Raw genomic sequence first — 21,329 nt, 5'->3', positions numbered from 1 at the left:
TCCTGTTATATAATAATGATGTGGGTTTATTTCTTCTATTTTTTGTTCTATTAATTTTTGTGGAGTGGTATAATTTATTCTTTTTGATGTACTTCTTGATGTACTTCTTGATGATGTTTCTGGCATTTCATTATTTATTCGTTTTGATGTGCTTAATCTTTCTTTTACTATTTCTAAATCTTCATCCATGTCTATTTCTGTATAACTGTAATCATTGTTGTCTATAACTGATACTATTCTTTCGAATGGATTTTCTATTTTTATTTTATTTATTTTATTTTTAGCTGTTATCTTATGTTTTGTTGTTAAGACATATAGATTTTTACATCTTGCTGTGAATATTTTACTTCCTGGTGCTAATTCTATTCCAGACATTTTCCAGTATAATACTAATGATTTATCTATATTTTTATCATCTACTGCTACTGAATAGTTAGCACTTACTATAAATTTAAATTTTTGGTATATTAAGTTACCTCTTACAGCACTTATTATACTCTTTTCTATAGGTTGTACAATCCTATCATCTGCCAAGTATATTTCTATAGGGGTATCTATTCCTTCCCTAAAACATGCTTTTATTAGGATCTCCGTTCCTCCTAAATGTACATATTTTATTGGATTTTTTGCTTTTATATCTTGTATTTCTTTATTTAGTAGTCTTTTATTTAAAATTGGTATTTGTGCTTTACCTTTGATGTATTTACAATCTATTATATGTTCTCTTTGGCTTACTACATAGTATTCTTCTTTTTGTCTTTTAAACCAATTCTTTATTGTTGGTACTTCTAATATTTTGTCTATACTTAGATCCAATTCTTTTCCTTTTATTTGTTCAAATATATTAGCGTCAAATATTATTTTTTGTTCTGAAGATTGTTCATCTTGGTGTTCTTCTTGTTGTATAATTTGTATATCTTTTTCAGTCATAATTTTCTTCATCTGACTCTTCTATATCCTTGTTTATTTCATTTTCAGAGAACTCATTTTCTGATATCTCATATATGCTGTCTTCACTGCTTAATTCATAATCTACATATTCTATTTGTGTATATTTATCATTATCTATCAATATTTCGGTAATTTGTTTCTTCTTTGGGTTTTTTGGTAATTTACAATCTTTGGCTAAGTGTCCTAGCTTTCCACAATTATAGCAAGTACATTCTGTTAGTTTTTTCTTTTTCCTATATGGTTTTTTATGTTTATAATTTTTTACATAATATCTTCTTCTTGGTTTCCTATATTTATACTTTGAATATTTTGATTTAAATTTCTTTTTCTTTCCTTCTTTTTTGTAATATTTATCTGTGCAGCCAAATTGGGGTGCTATTCTACTTTTGCAACATGCCAAATTTTTTACTAATATTTTTTCCATTTTCATGTTTTCTTTATATTTTTCACATAATTCTATAAACCAGTTTTGTAGAAATTTTATCCTTACTCCTAATGTATCTGCTAGTCCTGCTTCGTTCCAACTTTTTATTATTTTTGAGCTAAAGGGTTCTGGTAATTTTGTAAAATATAATTTTCTTATCTCTTTACTTTCATCTGGACTATATGTTCCTTTATAATAATAGTCTCTAAATGCACAAGTATATTCATCTATATAACACATATTACATATTGCTAATTTTGTCATTAAATTTCTATTTGTAATTTTTTCTTTATTTTGTTCTTCTACTTCTGTTGTCATACTACTAAATTCATTTCTTATTGCTATTTCATATTTATTTAATATATCTGTAACTGTTGTTGTAGTTGTACCGTCAAGTTTTTTATTACTCCTTAATGTGTCTAAGCTTTCACTTGATAAATTTTGTAACCATAATTTTACAGTTCCTATTAATGTTCTTTCTATATATCCTGGTGTGTCCGTTATTGTTATTTTATTATCTATTAGTTGTTTTGAGATATATCCTATCCATAATTGTATTGTTTTATTTATATCTGCTACACAATCTAGATCTAAAAAATTATATTGTTCAGTTATCTGTCTTGGTGCCCATTTCTTATTTAACCTTTTATCCCATAATGTTTTGTTTCTGTCATATGCATCATAACTTACTCTGTAATAGGTTGGGTTTAATTGTTTTGGATTTTTTATTCCTGATATGCTTGGTTTATCTTCGTTCATATCTCCTGTATTTATTTCTGGGTTTATTTTTATCTTTTTTGTTTTTGCATTTAAGTTTCTATAATCTATAACCATACGGCTTTTTCCTCTTTTTTGTTCACTATGCTTATTTACTATAAATGCTGGGCTAGTATGTTTACTATTACTAGCACACCGAATACCTATTAGGAATGGAGGTTATGAAGGAGATAGAAAATATGATGTGAGAGTTTAAGTAAGTAAGGCAAAGGTAAACAACAAACGAGATACTTAAATGCAAAAAGTTGTGAATAGTCCATAATTCGAATAGAAGGCTAGAACCGCGGGGATTTAATATCCAGGAATGATAGCAGCATCGTCAGTGGCATATACTGTATCCTATGGTTTCTACATATCGAGAAGGTTAACTAATATAGTAAAGAAGAGTTAGAGACAATATGATGTCTCGCTTGACATTCCAGAGGGACATAAGGAAACCTATGATACAAGCAAGTTGACGGAAGGTTGCGAGTAATATAAATAAATATGGGTAGGTCGCGAGCTTAAGTATATCAAAACGATAAGGTTTTAGGAAGGCAAGAGTAAGGTTATGAAAGGGCGAGTGAGAAGGTGACGAGAATGGATAAGTCCTCAGAATTAAACCCATAAAAACGGGCGAGCTAATGGTTTCTCTAAGTCATAGAAAGCTCAGTATAGCCTGAATGAACTCAAAGGAGTCTAAGGCTAATAGCATTTAGAAGATATGGAATGTTGCCCTAGTAATAGAATGAAGGTGTAATTGTAATAGATAAAGGATGATGTTTGGGCCTTCGATTGAGAAATGATTTGAAAAAAGGGATTCATGAATTTTACGAGATTAGTTTACTTATGTAAGGTGAATCAAATTGAGATGCTATGAAATATGGTTATGGAGGGACAGTATCGTCCCCAGGTGGGTCAGTAAAATCACTTCAAATGTTCCTAAATGCCACGTAAGCCCTAGTGATTACGTAAGAAGTTCCAAGTTATCAGTGGTGAATTGTATATCAATATTGAGGTGAATCAACAATGGATGGAAAATAATGATAAAGTATGAGATACGATTAGGCCGTCATTCTTAAGATAAATAATAATGAGAGAGAATTAAAGAACTTATATGGGATAAGGAACGAAAGTAACCGGGACTTGGTAGCAGACCTCAGTAAAGATACATTGAGGTAATAGTTATGGTATAGTATGAGCTACCTAGGTGCAGTAAAGTCAAACGGATGGATGAACAAAATAAGGTGTAGCAATATTTGTGAGTTCAACAAAGTACCGAACGAAGAATTTCGGTATACCCATAGATGTCCAGAGGAACATATTATCAAGCTCAATATATATTTACCAAGTGAGGCCTAGAGGTTGGCTAAAAGCTGGAGAAAAAAAGAAAGAACACTCACATAGGCATACTTACAAGGAAAAAGTCGTACAGGCTCTATGACAGAAGGTAGCAAGAGTTACGAGATTGGAAGAATCCCGATCACAGGTCGTGGTGTAAGAAAGAGACCTACAGGTAGGAATACCATAGACTTTGAATTTGTTCACAGAACAACTGCCTAAATTGAGAGGAGAGTATTAAGGTATTCAAAAGAGATATAAGTTATGAAAATGGCAAGAATATAGGTCAACATTCGAGGACGAATGTTCCAAAGGGGGGAATGATTTTACGCCACGTAATATTACGTCGATATTACGTCCTGCAGTATTATATTGCGAATATGTTATATCTTGCAGTATTTTATTACGAGGATGTTACGTCCTGCAGTATTAAATTATGATAATATTACGCTTCGCAGTATTAAATTATGATGATATTGCACCCTATAGTATTGTACATTGAATTTGTCATAAGGTAATTGACATCAGTCCAAGGAAATGATTATTTGAAGGTTATAAGAATTATGCTATTTTAAACAAGTGATGAGTAAATTCATGAAGATGAGAGGGGAAGCAAGTCAAAGAAAATGAATTTTCGTCCAAGTTTGGCATGTTGGGATAAACTTCGGGCCGAGAGTTAATACCCGATATTTATAGACAAGTACCAGATAAGGTACCATATGGCCATGATGGTAAGGTATATAAAGTATATTAAAAGTGAGTAGTATTTTATGCAATGTGAGATAATTCTTGATTATGTGGATAACTGGTTAATTATTAGTTCATGGGGGATTAGCAAATTAATTAAGGAATTAATTAAGTTATTGGATAAGGATGATTAATCTCCTAATGTGGAAACCAAGGTGTCCTGATTTTATAGCGCAAATAAGTGACTCTTAAGTCACATTATAAGGTGGCAAAATATGGAGGAGTCTTTGTCCAACTAAGAAAATAAGTGTGTCCTACACCCAAAAGACTAAAGAGAGCTTTTTACTTCATTTTCAATCTCTACAATTCAAAGCTAGATTCAGTAAGATAATGTTACAAATGTAACATGTGTACTTCAACAAAAATTCATACGAAACAATTTATCATAATAACAACGGGATTTTGCGATTCTAAGGGAGTACGGTGCAATCTTTCTCAAGAATATCATAAGGATTCTCCCCTACTTTGATCCGTCGTTATGTTATTGTTGCAATTGACATAGGTTAGAGGGATTGTCAAGAAAATTGGCTCAGGTATGTTAAGGCTATCCATTCATTATTTTGGCATGATCCTTACGAAAACACGAAAAATGCAAATGCACAATTTCCATACATGACTCTATTTATAGAATTATTAGAGATGCTTATGTTGTTGATTCCCCATGCGTCATATTATTCTATCATCTATTCATGGGTCTCAGAAAATTACGTAAGTTAAAAAAAGTTTACTTCATGATACTTTTCAAAGGGATAATGGTCTTATGACACTCCAAAAAATTTTATTAACGAACTTTTCATGCATAGCATTCATGTACATTGACCCATGACCAGATGGAGTTACATACGCGTATATATGTATGTATATATATGTATATGGGATATGAGAAAGGTTATGGCATTATATATGCACCACCACATAATCAGCTGGTATACGTTGATGATTTTGCCTACAGTGGCCGAGATGATATGATTGGACGCCCTTAGAGGCTGATGATGTTATGAAACATGTACCTATACACGACATGACATTCATACTCATATGCATGACACTATAATTATTTCATGATTTACAAAGTTATCCAAACTTACATGTGGAGTTATTTACTCTATATTTCCTGGATGTCTGTTATGTACCTATTTATGTTCCTTACATACTCCGTACATTATTCGTACTGACGTACCTTTCTGCCTGGAGACGCTGCATTTCATGCCCGCAAGCAGGGAGTAACGTGAGTACGCCAACTTAGTAAGTCACTAAAGTGAATAAGGTCTGAGTGCAGTGACAAGCATTTAAAAATCATATATAAGAGTATGCAACAGAGTCTCAAATCAAACTCAACAGTTTAAAAACCAATTACTTCATAAAAACTTCAGTTTCAATTGAAATACTTTTAAATCATTTACATAGCAGTTTTCAACATAGGCTCGTTATAAAAGATGAGTGATAATCAACAAAATATGTCATAAATGAGCCCCTTGGGCAAGGTATCACCCATAAATATAGCCTCTCGGGAAAGCCTCTCAGTCACCCGTGTCTCAGCTCTCGTCACACAGTACCCACACTCCGCAGGTGCGGAAGTGCTAAAGGCAAAATGGTTCTTTTAAAAATCGAGATTTGGCCGTCTTCTCTAGGTGATATGGAGACTTAGGTGAGCTGCACTTCCTGAGAAGATGATATCGAGATTAAAAATCGAGATTTGGCCATCAACAAAGAGGGGATTTTCATCATAAACGATAAAGTAAGCTATTCCCACCTATCTTGAGTTAAATATATTGATTATGTATGGATTTGAGCATGAAATTAGTAGAAACTTAAGGTTTGAGGGAAAATCTAGAAAATTCTTATTCTTAGGTTTTGACCAAGGTTTTGGGTATGTAATTAAGAGAAAACCATGTATTTGAGTTAGTAAAGCTATGGGTAGAATTTATCTTCGAGAAATTTCAGAATCCGGGCACGTGGGCCCAAGGTCAATTTTGTAAACTTTTCGATTGGAGTTAGGAATTATTATAAATTAGATTGTAATGAGTAAGTGAACATATATTAATGGATTTGCATAATTATTGGCTAGTTTTAGAGCATTGTGCATCGATTTGAGTCTTCGAAAGAGCGTAGAATGTCGGTTATGGATCTTCAGAGCGAGGTGAGTCTCCTTTCTAACCTTGGAAGAGGGAATTGTCCCCATAAGTGATATAATTGGTTATGTGCTTCTATTTGTGGGGGCTACATATGCATGAGGTGATGAGAGTCCGTGCGTAGCTACTATTATGTTTAAGTCTGGGTAGTTTTGGACCCAAAATCATGCTATACTTGGTCTATTTGTAATCTTATTGACATCTTGAATTTCTTAAATCATATCAAATTAGTAAATGAATTTCTAAAAAGATTTAAACTTCATTTTCATAAATTGTTAAAAGATAATTGGATTTTTTGGATAATTGTTCCATGTTGACTTCTTGATTGACTGTCTGTGTGTGTTTATTTTTTAAACGGGTCGTACGACCTCGGCATGATATGCACATGCTTGTATTGCTTGCCTGAGAATGTTATGTGATAATATTTGCCTTCCCTGGCCAGACATAGTTAATAAGCCTAATGAAAAGTAAACCTTGGAAATCATTTATTGTTTGAGAAGGGGTTTACCTGCTTTCTAGTTTTATGAGTTATAATTGCTATATAATTCTATGATTTTCTCACACTTTCACTATATTATTATTGGACCACTAGCAAGTGTCAAAGTCGACTTCTCGTCTCTACTTCTTCGAGATTAGACGGGATACTTGCTGAGTATACGTTATTTTCGTACTCATGCTACACTTGCTATGCATTTTTGTTGCACAGGTGCATGCATTTTCTAGTGGCCTAGTGGGCGTAGCAGCATGGTTGATATGGAGACTTAGGTGAGCTGCACTTCCCGAGGCGACCCGCAGCAGAGTCTCTTTTAGATTATTGTATTTACTTTTTGTTCAATTTGTATTCCAGATGGTTGTTGTATTACATTGCTTCCCACAGATAGCTCATACACTTGTGACACCGGGTTCTGGGATGATTACAGGATTGCTCAATATTAGTTTGGTTAAAATTTCATGGTTATTTCTGTAAATTTCATTATTTATTATTTAATATATAAAAAACGATTTCAACAAATATCAAAATTGGAATTTAATTAAGTATTTTGGTTGGCTTGCCTGATAGCGGTGTCCGGCGCCATCATGACCCTTAGTGAATTTTTGGGTCGTGACACCAACCAACCCGATAACACATAATACACCTGAACAAAACAATAGGAAGAAGAAATAGGGGAAATGGAGCGGTAACTCATGACACGACCGGCCGGGTCTTTACAGTTTACTTCATCGAAAAGCGAGGCGTTCCCCAGGATCAGTTTTACCCGTATACAACTGAATCTACCGCATAAATAAATGTATCGATATTCTAATCATGCATTCCCATAACTACAATCGTATGCCGAGAAAGAGACTTAAAAAGTGTTGATATCTTTGGGGTATTCATTAGGGTTGGGCGTTCGGGCAGTTCAGATTAAATATAGAATTTCGGTTGGTATTTTCGGTTTTTGGATTGAAGAAATAACAATCCAAATCCAATCCAAATAAGCTAGGATTGGACCGGATTTTTTAAGTTCGGTTTCGAATTAATCGGGTTGGATATTTTGGATTTTCGGTTTTGAGCTTATAAGTTGACATGTTTCTTCTTTTTACAAAAATTAGTATCCAAATGAATTACTCATATTAAATTGCCTGAAAAAGTTACTCATTATGACCGCAATCATCCAAATAAAGTATTCAATTAATGAAATTACTATCAAGAAAATACAACAAAGACATTAATACGGCTTATAAGAAGCAGTAATAGTAAAACCATGTCCAAATAGAATGTATTCTAACAGTATCTTAGTAACTAATATTACATATATGAAATAATATCTAATGGATAGGGTATTTAACTTATTATTATTGACATATAGATAACGTACGAAATATAAAGTATAAAATATTTGGATTTTCGGATATCCAAAAATCCAAAGTACCAAATCCAACATCCAATCCGAAATCCAAATATTTTAAAATTAAATCAAAAATCCAATCCGTAATCCGAAAATTCAACCAAAAATTTAAAAAAATCGGATTTCGATTTGGATTTTTGATTTGCCCAAACTATGCCCACCCATAGTATTCATTAAGTTAAGATGAACTAGACCCGTGTACTCTATTTGGAATTGAAATCAAACTTTTCTTGTAAACTATAATGCGCAAACTTTGAGGATACCCTTATAAGTTGAACTCCTTGGCTTCATTGGAAATAAGATCATAGGAAGTAAGAAGTCCACTTTTGTTTTGAAGAAACAATAAGTGATTCTTCCAAATTGTTAATGGGGATTTGAATGGAGGAGGTCTAATTATGTATTTCTTAGTCCATGAATCACGTATACCGTAGTCCATCATTATCCATACATCCATTGAATCTTGTGTCAGATCAGTCTCGGTATATGAATCGGGGTAACAAATTAATGTTAGGGACTCATTCAAGATTACAAGGCTATAATACTTCCCATCGTAGTCATTGAAAGAATCAGGCATCATCATGGTGCGAAATATCTCAGTACTCATGTCAAAAGAAAGAATTACCATTGTGTCAACTATATTTGCATACCAATGAAAGGCTCATTTATGAAAGATCTCGAAATGTGGCAACCAATGAACTTTAGGAAACTGTTGACCCACACGGAATTCTCTCCAAGAATCAGTGTACAAATCATAAACCTCAACTTTTTGATCTATCACATCCGGAGACCAATCAGCATCCTTAAAAACTTCTAAAATCCTAATCAACTTGTAGTCTTTCCCGATCCAATCAAAACCAAACCCATCACCACCCATAATGGAGAGATTCAAACCCTATGCACAAACAAAAGGGCTAGATGGGAGTGGCATGTAATTTCTAGTAGCTGGTTTTAATAAGATAATAACTTCAAAATTTGTCAAAGCAAGTAAACCATTGCAAGGGCCGACTAGTTCATTATACGCATAGTAATAACTGAAGGTCAGATATGGCGGATCTAGATCTGTAAAGATGGAGTTAAGATCATCGTCATTATCACTGTAAATAATAGATATGACATTTTTTAATCCGTCAGGTTCTACTTTGATTGAGCGACTGAAAAGAATGAATTCATTTTTTTCTGGTTGTAGGGCGATTAAGATGAAGATTGATAAATGTTGAGGATTGTACGAGAGTATACCAAGTTCTGGAGATGCATTTAAATCGTATAAGAGATTTCACTGTGAACTTCAAAAGTATATCAATTACCACATCTTCAGGCAATTTTTTCATAATTCCATCTACCATCATTAATCTCTACAATGCAATGACGAATGATGTTTCTTTGTCCACTAAAAGCTTTAACATCTCAGTAATATCATCCTATGAATTGGATGCAAATGCTTATTACTCACATATTTAACTCCCTAATAAATTAGCTGCCAAACTTGTCGTTGTGATTTGAGTGTTTTACGGTGCAACATTTTTCGTTTAGATAGAGTTATTTTATAGCTTGTTTGGATAATTGACTCATTATTCTTTAATGTATGACATAGTAGATTCTATTTTGAAAATAATATTGGGGTAAATTCGTTTGCCTCACGTAATCAAACGCACAATTACTTGTATGTGTCAGATGCATTCATATATGCTCCTAACTTTTAAGCAGAAAATGAATAATTGCATGAACTTCTTGCTCATTAGACAATTTATAACCCTAATTTGACCACCGTAGTCCTACCATACTTAGTTTCAATAATATCCCACGGATATTTGATAATCTTGTGAGTAGAATGCCATGTGACACCTTTACTACTCAACAACGTAATGTGATCCATGATATTATAACAATCCAAAAAATACTGTTCTTCTAGCACATATTACAATTCAATATTTTAATATTTTTTGATTGTTATCCTTGAGCTTTTCAATATATATATTATTTATATTTAGAATAGATTATGAATTATTACACCATGTTTTTTGATGACAAGGGCCCCTCAAAAAAGGATTATAGAAGAAAGCACTGTTAAACATATTTCTCGAAGAATATCAATCCTTTTTTGAAGGGCCTAAATGGTTTTTATAGAAACTTTAGGAATTGTCCATTTATTTAATAAATCAAGGTTTTGAGGTATTAATATTAATTATAAATATATGATAACTAATTAATGTATATTCACGAAAAATATATATCTTAAATAACAAATATAATATTATTCGTACTTATTTTTTTTAAAGTAATCCACTAGGCATGGCCTAGGGCTAGTTTTTATTTATAATAATTTAAATACAAAATGTGCAAATAATCTAACAAATATAAAAAATAATCCTTGCATATTACATTTACCCTATTATCAAAATTGAGTAATGTACTCAAAATTGATATCACAAAATGATCACTAAAACTTGCATAAAAAATTAGCCCATGCGAGCGGGCCGAATCATTTGGCCCAAATATGGTCTTCCATTGCATAGCAGCCCAGCCTAGCGTAACACATAGGTTGCATGAATAGCCACACTCCATTTTCGCTTCCTTCAATTGCAAAAATAGCCACTTTAATTATATCGTTGCTACTGTACACGTGTTGCCTTGCATGGATCCATTTATAACCTTCTTTGTTGCATTTAATCTTCGTCATTGTTGCATTATTTTCACGTGATTTCCAGGCAGACCCACCTTTGATTAAATTTTTCCCATGTATTTGTATTGGTCTTAGATAGTTGCATTCACCCTTGAGCCAGGAGTGCATAGTGTCATTGCATCTCTTTGATCTGCACGTCACATTTTCATCCCTAATGAGCGTGCAAAATCCATGTGAAAGCATGCGTGCATTTAAGAATCAAAAGGATGTAATGACTTATTTCCAGCTTAATCATGCGTGGATTAAAATCCAAGATTCTTGTCCAGCAGAACGCAGCATGCCATATTTAATTATGGTAGCCCATGTTCATCCCATGTGCGTGCATTATAGCATTATGTTTAGTGTTTCTCAGCTGTTGTCTCGACAAGAAAAACCATGTCCACAACCAGCGTGCATCTGTCATGGTAATCAGCACTTCCACATTTTGAGGTCCAAGACGCATGGTTACCAATGCAGATTCCCGTGCAATCAGTCCCAATGAGCATGTGTGCATTAAAATAATAGAATGTGAGTGTCCCAAAATAATTGTTGAGCAACTGAATTTTTCATTACTGTCCAGCACCTTTTTCCAATAAAATTGGGGAACACACAATGGCATGCCTGTCTCTTTTATGATCAGCATTTGCTCTAAAACTTTAAAACGTTGCATGATACCTCCATGCCTCACTGTGTAGCCTTCAACTAGGCGTGCCAAAAGGTGCACGGCTACACAGTTTTCAAAGGTTCTTGGTATATCCTTTTTCAGTGTGCCTTGAAACCACCTTGTGTGCCTAATGCCCATGCTCACCTTTTCATCAATTTCACGTGCCCTCCATGTTTGTGGAGTTTCTTTACACTTGAGCTGCCATGAAAAGATGTTTGAAAATATGCCAAAGCTCAACTTTAATGTCCTCTCAGTAGATTGAATGTAAAGCATTAATACCACCACTTGAGATTCTACTATAAAATAATATTTTAGCATCAATGAAGTACCTACAACAAAGTAAACAATGTTAGCGTTAAAATTGCCAACCTACCTCTCCTCAAGAATGATTCGAGCCTGATAGCAAATTGAATCCTATTTTCCTCCTAGTTTCTTGCAACATTCACTCTTATGTAAGGACATTGCATCTTATCTTCGTTAATAATCCTCCTTCCTTTTGAGTCCATATCCCAGAAACCATGACATTCAATATTTCCTTAGTCAAGAGCATAATTGGCAAGGTGGTCTGCTAATGTATTCCCTTCTCTGAATATTTTTGTGACCTTGATGATACTTTGTTCCTTCAATCTTAAAATCTCATCAACATGATCAGTAATACACTAAAGAGGCTTCCATGATTCCTCTATAATGTTCTTTAATAGCAAGGAATCTGTCTGCAGCCATATCTGAAAATAATTAAGATTTTTGCACATCTTCAATGCATCCACAATAGCTACTGCTTCTGATTCATTATTGGTTCCTTAAGAAATATCCCTTCCTTTTGCATATATCAAATCACCTACCTCATCCCTTATGCAGAAACCAATTGAACTCCTCCCTGGGTTCCCTCTACATGCTCCATCTATATTTACTTTGATCCACCCTCTTGGAGGAAATTCCCATAACACCTTTTCATATTTCAATCGAGGTGTGTATTTCTCCATCATTGTCAGTAAGTCCAGCCACTTGTTAGGAACATGCAGTCCAGGTTTTTTTAGTTGGACTAGAGCTTGCATAGTAGATGACACCTGGTAAATAACTCTGCTCACTGACACTGCTTCTCCATAGTTGAAATTGTTTCTTCTCTTCCAAAGTTCCCATACAATGCATGCAGGTAAAGCTTGTAAGACTGGATTCAATCTAGGAACAACTAGTGTTGTCCAACACTTTATAATTGCTTGTTGCAATGATAACCCTTCTAATGCAATTCCTGCTCTCCTCAGGAAGTAATTCCAAACACTCCTAGCAGCATTGGATGTGAAGAACAAATGTACTAATGACTCCTCCTTGGGATCAGCACAGCACCAACATTTTGATGGCATAGAGTATCATATTTTATGCAAGAAATCACCAAGTGGCAGTTTGGCTTTCCACACCTTCCACAGGAAGAAGGATATCTTGAAAGGTAAGCCTTTGACCCATATCATCCTGTAACCTAATCTTGAGTTTTCTCTTCTTCGCAGGTAATCCCATGCAGACTTCACTGAAAAATGACCTCTTATTTCAACCATCCAGAATGGTGTATCTAACTCTGCACACACGTTTGGTGGTTTAATATTCTGCACAATGTGGTTTGCCAAATCTTCAGGTAGAGTCTGAAATATTTTTTCCAAGTTCCACATACCATTTTCAACTAGATCATTGACATTTTGAATATCCTCATCGATACCAAACTCTGCAGACACATGGAAATATAAGGCTCCCAGCTTAGTCCAATTGTCCAACCAGAATTGAGCTGATCCCATTCTCGGTTTCCAGTAGATTTGATGCTCAATCAAGTCCCTACATTCTAGCATTTTTCTCCACACGTGGGATCCATGCTTCCAAGGTACAATTACTGGATTTAGTTTCTTGCAGTACTTTTGACTAATAAATGCACTCCATAAACTGCGCATTGTCTTGAAATTCCACCATAATTTACAGAATAGTGCCTTGGATACATCATGTACGGACCTGAAGCCTATGCCTCCCTCCTCATAAGGCATACAAAGGTTTGTCCACGATGACCAATGTTTAGAGTTGCCTCCCACATTGCTGCTCCAGAAGAATTTGGCAAAAATGCTATGTAATTTATTGATCACATAAATTGGTGGATTAACTGCTGACAATATATGAATTGGGATACTCTACATGACATTTGCGATCAATACAGCTCTGCCTCCTACGAATAGGAGTTTGCCTTTCCACGACTGCATTTTGTCCATGACCTTAGTGATTAATCCCTGGTAATAGTCACTCCTTCTTCTTGCATAAAAAATAGGGCAGCCAAGATAGGTCATAGGGAAACATTGTCTTCCTATACCTGTAATCCTTTCAACCTTGTTAATCACCTCATTATCAGTTAAATGATGCAGGTATATGGCAGATTTGGCTTTGTTCACCAGTTGACCATAAGCTTGCAAAACCTCCATGACAAGTCTCAGTAAGTTTTCATCAGATGAGGAGAAAATGATTGTATCATCAACGTATGAGAGATGATTTGTTTTTTGGCTCCATTTTGGCATTTCAAATCCACAGAAATACAGGTTAGGTGTAGTGAATTCAATCCCCGAGACATTGCTTCTGCTGCTAGAATGAATAAGCTTGGTGACAAAGGGTCACCCTGCTTAACTTTCCTCGAAGATTTGAAGAAATCATTTGGCTTCCCATTTATAAGAATAAAGTACCAATTATTCCCAATCAAATCAAAGATCAATCAAATAAACGCTTCAGGAAATCCCATCTTCCTTAGCGTTTTGGTCAGGAATAGCCATGATAGCCTATCGTAAGCTTTTGTCATGTCTAGCTTAATCATAACATTTGGGCCTACTTTTGTTCTCAACCTGATATCCGTAATGATTTCTTGAGTTAGCAGTACATTCTCAACTATACTTCTTCCCTTCACAAAACCTGCTTGTTCCTGTGAGATTAAGTTAGGTAAAAATTCAACCAACCTTTCATGAATAACCCTCGAGAAAATCTTGTTAACAAAGTTGCTGAGACTGATTGGTCTCATGTCTGCAAAGGTCATAACTTGTTTTTCTTTGGTAATAAAACCAGGTTTGTGTGTGTCACACTCTTTGGCAATTGCTGACCGCAAAAGAGAGCCTTAACCATGCCTACTACATCTTCTTCAATGATTTCCTTCATTTTTGGTAAAAGGATCCAGTGAAGCCATCCGGTCCACCTGCTGAGTCCCCATTCAACCACATAACTGCTCTCTTCACTTCTTCATTGGAAGTCAAAGCCATCAATCTTTCATGTTGATCACTCTCTACCATTGAAGGTACATGATTTAGAATATCAAAAGCATTATGAACTTCACTCTCAGTAAATTGATCCTTGTAGAACTTTAGTGCTTCTTCTGCTATTAAGTGATCTTCTTCAATCTAGTTGCCAAGGCAATTCTTGATCCTTGATACTTTCAGTCTCTTCCTTCTCCCATTAACTTGAGCATGGAAGAATTTAGTGTTTCTATCGCCGTCTTTGAACCATAACATGCCTTCTTTTTGTCTCCAGAATTCTTCTTCTAATGCAAGATATTTAATCATTTCAGCTTGTACCTGTTGTAATCATTGTCTGTTCATCTGTGTAGGATTGACTTCAAATTGCCTTTCATGAACCAAGACCACCTCCTCCAGGATTGCAATCTTCTGGAATATATCCCCATATGTAGCTCTGCTCCAGGTAGATAGTGCTTTCTTAAGCTTCTTTAACTTGTAGTTAAAAATGCAGAAATGGTTAGCACTAAAATCAACATTCCAATTCTCCTTTACTACATTTTTGAAGGTTTTATGCTTAGTCCAGAAGTTAAGAAATCTGAATGACTTCTTAATTAGAGGAGTTTCTATATCACATTTCAGCAGCATTGGGCAATGATCTGACCCAATTTTGGACAGGTGAGTTACTTCAATCCCGGAAAGGTCTGTTGCCATTCATGATTGCCAAAACATCTGTCCAATCTTTTAAAAATACAATCTTCCTCTGATCTTCCATTCCACCATGTAAATATGCTTCCTTTAAATCCCAAATCTGTCAAGTTGCAGGTATTGATGCAGTGCCTAAAGTCATCTACTTCAATGAGAGAAACTGGTAAGCCTCCAAATTTCTCTTCCTCATCCCATATCACATTAAAGTCGCCTCCAACTAGCCATGGTACTGTCATATCTGATGTCATTGCATACAAAGAATCCAATAGTTCAATTCTTTCAATGCGATCACATTTGGCATAAACTAGTGTAAGGATGAGCTCAACATGTGTTTCAGTGTGCGTTAATCTCAAAGTCTATTGTTGAGTCATGTTATATAGAATAGTAACCTTAGATATTTCATCAATAAAAGCCCAAATCTTGTTTGATACATTTACCACAGCCTGTGCCAAACAAATTTTTGCTCTATACCTCTCCATTTTGTGAGACTGTTGCATAGGCTCAAGGATTCATATGAACTCGAAGTGATGTTTTCTGTGCATTGTAATCAGCCTTTCAAATGCTTTCATTGTATTTACTGACCTGACAATTCCTATAATTGCATCCATTAAATGTTTTGGGGTTTGGATAGTGTTCTCCTTGTTTGTACTCCACTAGCTGGGACAGTAGATGTCTGTTTTGACTGTTTCTTTTTTCCTTTTGTTGCAGATTTTACTATATCAATAAGCCTTGGCGAGAGATAACCCTGCTTGGCAACATTAAGGAAATTTTGTGTAGTGGATTCCTCATCCATGTCTCTACCTTTAAGTTCTGTGTGGCCACCTTGGTCATGTGCTTCTATTGCTTCTTTTGATGTCACAACATCATATGCCTGATTGGTAAGTTCAGCATCTTTTTCCTGATTGGTAAGTTCAGCAGCTTTTTCCTCATGTTCATTGGTCAAAAGCTATGTATTACTCGATGGAACAACACTTCCTGCTACATCCTTCACTATGCTCAATGGTACAACACTTCTGGCATAGACTTGCACTGTCTTCTCTTGGTTCTTGTCTGAATTTTTCTCTTGGTTCTTGTCTGCATTTTCAGCTTCTTTCAAGACATTACTAACATCATTATGTAAAGTCCCTCTTGGATCTATAATATTTATGTTCCCCTCTTTTGTCTTTTCTGCTGCTGCATTTGTGCATTCACTTATGCTTTGAATATTAATTACATTGGCATTACAATTAACACTTTGATTCTCATCTTCCACTTCATTTCCTCCAATTTCTTCTTCACTATGCATTATATCTGGAATCTGCCCATCTGCTAAGACTTCCTCTGTTTGGTTGATCTATAATCTCCCTCCTGCCCATTTATCTTTTTCATTGGTCTTGAATTTCTCAAAATCTGTATCTTCAATTAAGTCATTCTCTTTATTGTTTGCTAAATATTGTTCAACTTTGGTGTCCTGTGAAGGAATGTCTTGACATGAGGTATTGACCTGAACTACATTATTTTTGAATGCTTCTTGCACCCATTGGGCAGTTGAGTAATTGTCAAAATGCTGATCATTCCCCAAATCTTGTTGTACACAATCTGCTGTTGATTCCCTATTTGCTACATGATTTCTTATTGTTGTAGGATTGAAAGTAGGTGCTGCAGGGTTTAGTTTCTTTGGTTCTGACATAGCTAATGGTCTCCTAGATGAACTAGGTGAATTTACCTTTTGTACTATTTGTCTAGTCGAAAAATCAAATTGTAGCTCTTCTGACTCATTCTCCACCACTGTATGAATATTAATGGGGTCTGCATTATTTTCAGTCACAGGAATTATGGACTTGGAGACATTTTTTTGGACAGCACTGTTAATGAGCTGATTTGTACAAAGTTCTTCACTGTTTTCCACTTCTAAACATGCAAACTTGTTTGTTGTCTGAACCTGCTATGGAATTCCTTTTTGATTGTTTACAGCCACGATTTCTTGTCCAGTATTTGCTAAATCTGCTGCCTGCTTCTCTTTTGCTTGCACTCTCCTATCTTTGACCTCCTTCCATTGAGCAACTTGATTGCCAACAACTTTACCACTTGAAAGAACCATTATTGGAGCATTGTTAGTTTTGTTATCCTTGTTGGGCTGCACTACAGCATTAGTTGAAGCCTTCTTTTCATCATTTCTGCTAGCCATTAGTTCAGGATGAATTTTCCAGCATTCGAACACATCATGGCCCTGAAGCTTACATTCCTTACAATACTTGGGTAGATAGTCATATTTTATAGTCACCCACTCAGTTCTAATATCTCCAGTAGGCTCATTAACAATGTCTAATCGAACCTTCTTAGGTAGGTCTGCTAGCAGGTCCACCAACACTTTCACGCGAGCACAACTAGGTCTAGTTTTCTTGACAGTAGCCAAGTCCAAATGGAGGGGTTTACCGACTGCAGAAGCTAGGGAGAACAAGTATTCTCTTACAAAATAAGTAGGCAGCAGATTAGGGAATGCGATCCACTCAATTACCTTAGGAGTCTCTTCGTCAACTTTAAATTTAACATCATAAATCAATGTTCTTAATTGATATTCATCTCCAAGCTTATCCTTTACATAATACACACCTTTTGACGAGAAGTCTACATAATCTTGCCATAATGAAAAACAAATCAAAATGTGCCTATCACGTAGATATCCAATGTTGCATTCAACTTTGATACCACACTGTAAAGGAACAATACAATATATTTCATTGATATCTGGCCATCCGTATGAAAATTTGCAAACAACAGCCTATTGCAAACCTTCCATTAAATTCATGCGTTCAACTTCTGCTTAAGAAAATCGTACAGTTGGTTGTCCTTGAAATATATGGGCTTGTCTTGGAGGAATTGGCTCAACTACTGTTGCACGTTCTTGCATTGTCGAAGTGTTGTTCGTAGGTTTTATAGCATTTGCATAGTCCATAGGTTTTGTGCCATTAGAAGGATGGGTGATGTTAGGGGGTGGTTGTGGAGGTGGCCCAACGTGAGAGGGTGGCTGGTCACTGGCCATAGTGGCCATGGCAGCACTGCGTGATAGTCTTCCCTAAATCAACCCAGAACACTAAGGACGATTCTAATACTACAAGGAGTTCTTCAAAATCTGGATACTTCGCGTGAAAGTTGTAAAACACTGAAGAAACGTGATGCTACATTAATAGTAGCCAAAATCTAGATCGAATATCTTCCAGATAATTCACCAAGAGAGATGTCGTGCTACAGTAATTTTCGAACTCAACTGATAATCAGTAGAATTGTTATACAAGTATATAGTTTTTCAACAAACCAACACTTGAGCTTAGAGCATAACAAATTCACATTACAAAGTTGAATAACGAAGCAGTTTGAATGAAATACCTCGATGCTGCAGTAACTGGAAAAACTAGAATTAAGATCTGTAGCTTTTTGATGTAGAAATCAGTGAAAAAACAAAGGGAGGTTGTTTGTGATGAGAATGGTGTTCTTTTAAGACCAATTTTGTAGTGTTCCCTCGCCGGATGAAAGAGTTATGGCCGATGAATATTGACGGAATCACTATTCATGGTCTTCTTCATTTTGCATTCATTCGTACTTTTTTTTGGCAATCCGCTAGGCAAGTGCCTAGGGCTAATTTTTAGTTATATAAAATATGCAAAAAAACAATAAAGTGCCTTAATGTTCTACGAAATGTAAAGAATAAACCTTGGAGATTACATGTACCCTATTATCAAAGTTGAGTAGTGTACTCAAAGTTGATATCACAACAACACTACTAAAAATTGTATAATAAAAACTAGTCCATGAATGGATCCGTGATTCATTTAAAGTCGCATTTGCTGCTTTGCACATTACCATGTGTGCATGTGCAACCTTAATCTTTTGAGGTCCTCATTATCTTCCCCAAGTGATTAAACAATTATCAATGTTGGTTCCTCCCATGTGCAGCCATTGTGCATCCAATTTGAATGATTTTGCACCATGGTTTTTTGAACAAATAATTGTGCAAATTATCCATTGTTTTCCACCATAAGCATGTGCTTTCCTTTGAAAAAAGAGCTGCTGCATTTATTGCAGGTGTGCATTTTATGCAATATTTTAATTCCCATACCTCTTGGAATCTCCCCTTGCACACTCCCATGGAGACACACATCTCGAGCTGTGTATATAAAGCAAAGTGAAAGTTGTTCACGCGTGAGTTGTGATCCTCGAAAGTGAAAGCTGTTCAAGCTTGAGCTTTGTTATCAGTGAATCACTTTTATGATTCCCCATGTGCATGCCTTCCTATTCTATCGAAGAACAACTCCCCATTTGCGTCAGATGGCGAAAAAAGTGAAAACTTGCATTGAGCAGCTGCATTTTTGCCTTTGTTGATTGAAGCCTCAATGCCTCTACGCTCCAGCACGTCTTTAGAGACAAGCTAGCCCATCAGTACTGTTCCACAAAGTTAAAACCTTGGTAATTTCCACCACGCCTGAGTTCTTTTTATTTCTATCGAGTCTGATTCCTCGATTCTTTCCCGTTGCTTATATTTTATTCTGTAAATGAGCACGCTTGTGTCTACCTTCAGCTTTCTGTCTGAAAAATGAGTGTACATCACTAACACTACCAACTTTGAGTCCGCAAGAATAGGGCTTTAACACATAATGTGTACCTGCAAGAAGGTAAACAATGTTAGCTTTAAAATTTCTTACCAAACTCTCCTCAAGAATGATCCGAGTATGGTAGAGAATTGTATCCTCTTTTCCTCCTAATTCCTTGCAACCTTCACTCTTATGTAGGGACATTGCATCTTATCTTCATTAATAATCCTCCTTCATTTTGAGTCCATATCCCAGAAATCATGACATTCAATATTTCCTTCATCTAGAGCATAATTAGCAAGGTGATCTGCTAGTGTATTCCCTTCTCTGAATATGTGTGTGACGTTGAAGATACTTTGTTCTTTCAATCTTAAAATCTCCTCTACATGATCAGTAATACACCAAGGAGGCTTCCATGATTCCTCTAAAATGTTCTTTAGTAGTAGGGAATCTGTCTGCAGCCATATCTGAAAATAATTAAGATTTTTGCACATCTTCAATGCCTCCACTATAGCTACTGCTTCTGATTCATTATTGGTTCCTTCAGAAATCTCTCTTCCTTCCGCGTATATCAAATCACCTACCTGATCCCTTATGCATTAACCAATTGAACTCCTCCCTGGGTTCCCTCTACATGTTCCATCTGTATTTACTTTGATCCACCCTCTTGGAGGAAATTCCCATAACACCTTTTCATATTTCAATCGAGGTGTGTATTGCTCCATCATTGTCAGTAAGTCCGGCCACTTGTGATGCACATGCATTCCAGGCTTTTTCAGTTGGACTAGAGCTTGCAGAGTAGATGACACCTGGTAAATAACTCTGCTCATTGACATTGCTTCTCCATATTTCAAACTGTTTCTTCTCTTCCATAGTTCCCATACAAGGTAAAGCTTGTAAAACTGGCTTCAATCTAGGAACAATGGGTGCTGTCCAACACTTTGTAATTGCTTGTTGTAATGATAACCCTTCTAATGCAATTCCTCCTCTCCTGAGGAAGTAATTCCAAACACTCCTAGCTACATTGGATGTGAAGAACAAATGTACTAATGGCTCCTCCTTAGGATCATCACAGTACCAATAGTTAGATGGCATGGAGTATCCTATTTTTCGTAAGAAATCATCAAGTGGCAGTTTGGCTTTCCACACCTTCCACAGGAAGAAGGATATCTTAAAAGGTAATCCTTTGACCCATATCATCCTGTAAGCTAATCTTGGGTTGTCTCTTCTTCGCAGTTAATCCCATGCAGA

At 35.5% G+C, this 21,329-nt stretch overlaps 1 protein-coding gene, 1 long non-coding RNA gene and 1 pseudogene across 2 annotated transcripts; 1 reads left to right on the top strand and 2 right to left on the bottom strand.

The window, feature by feature from the left end:
- Window positions 1–8,418: 8,418 nt before the first annotated feature.
- On the bottom strand, window positions 8,419–9,586 carry LOC107807490 (F-box/kelch-repeat protein At3g06240-like; annotated as a pseudogene).
- Window positions 9,587–11,841: 2,255 nt separating this feature from the next.
- On the top strand, window positions 11,842–13,427 carry LOC107807489 (uncharacterized). Its single transcript, XR_001652907.2, has 3 exons — window positions 11,842–12,716; window positions 12,826–13,190; window positions 13,284–13,427. It is a non-coding gene; the product is annotated as an uncharacterized LOC107807489 (long non-coding RNA).
- A 1,300-nt stretch (window positions 13,428–14,727) lies between these two features.
- On the bottom strand, window positions 14,728–15,989 carry LOC142178866 (uncharacterized). Its single transcript, XM_075248640.1, has 5 exons — window positions 15,948–15,989; window positions 15,557–15,866; window positions 15,214–15,356; window positions 15,031–15,144; window positions 14,728–14,970 (listed from the first exon to the last, which is right to left on the bottom strand). The coding sequence occupies exons 1-5, from the start codon at window positions 15,987–15,989 to the stop codon at window positions 14,728–14,730; spliced, it is 852 nt and encodes a 283-aa protein (XP_075104741.1).
- Between the last annotated feature and the right edge of the window lie 5,340 nt (window positions 15,990–21,329).

Source organism: Nicotiana tabacum, unplaced genomic scaffold, assembly GCF_000715075.1.
Source record: "Nicotiana tabacum cultivar K326 unplaced genomic scaffold, ASM71507v2 Un00007, whole genome shotgun sequence".
Lineage (NCBI taxonomy): Eukaryota > Viridiplantae > Streptophyta > Magnoliopsida > Solanales > Solanaceae > Nicotiana > Nicotiana tabacum.
This window is presented reverse-complemented; position numbering and strand designations above follow the sequence as displayed.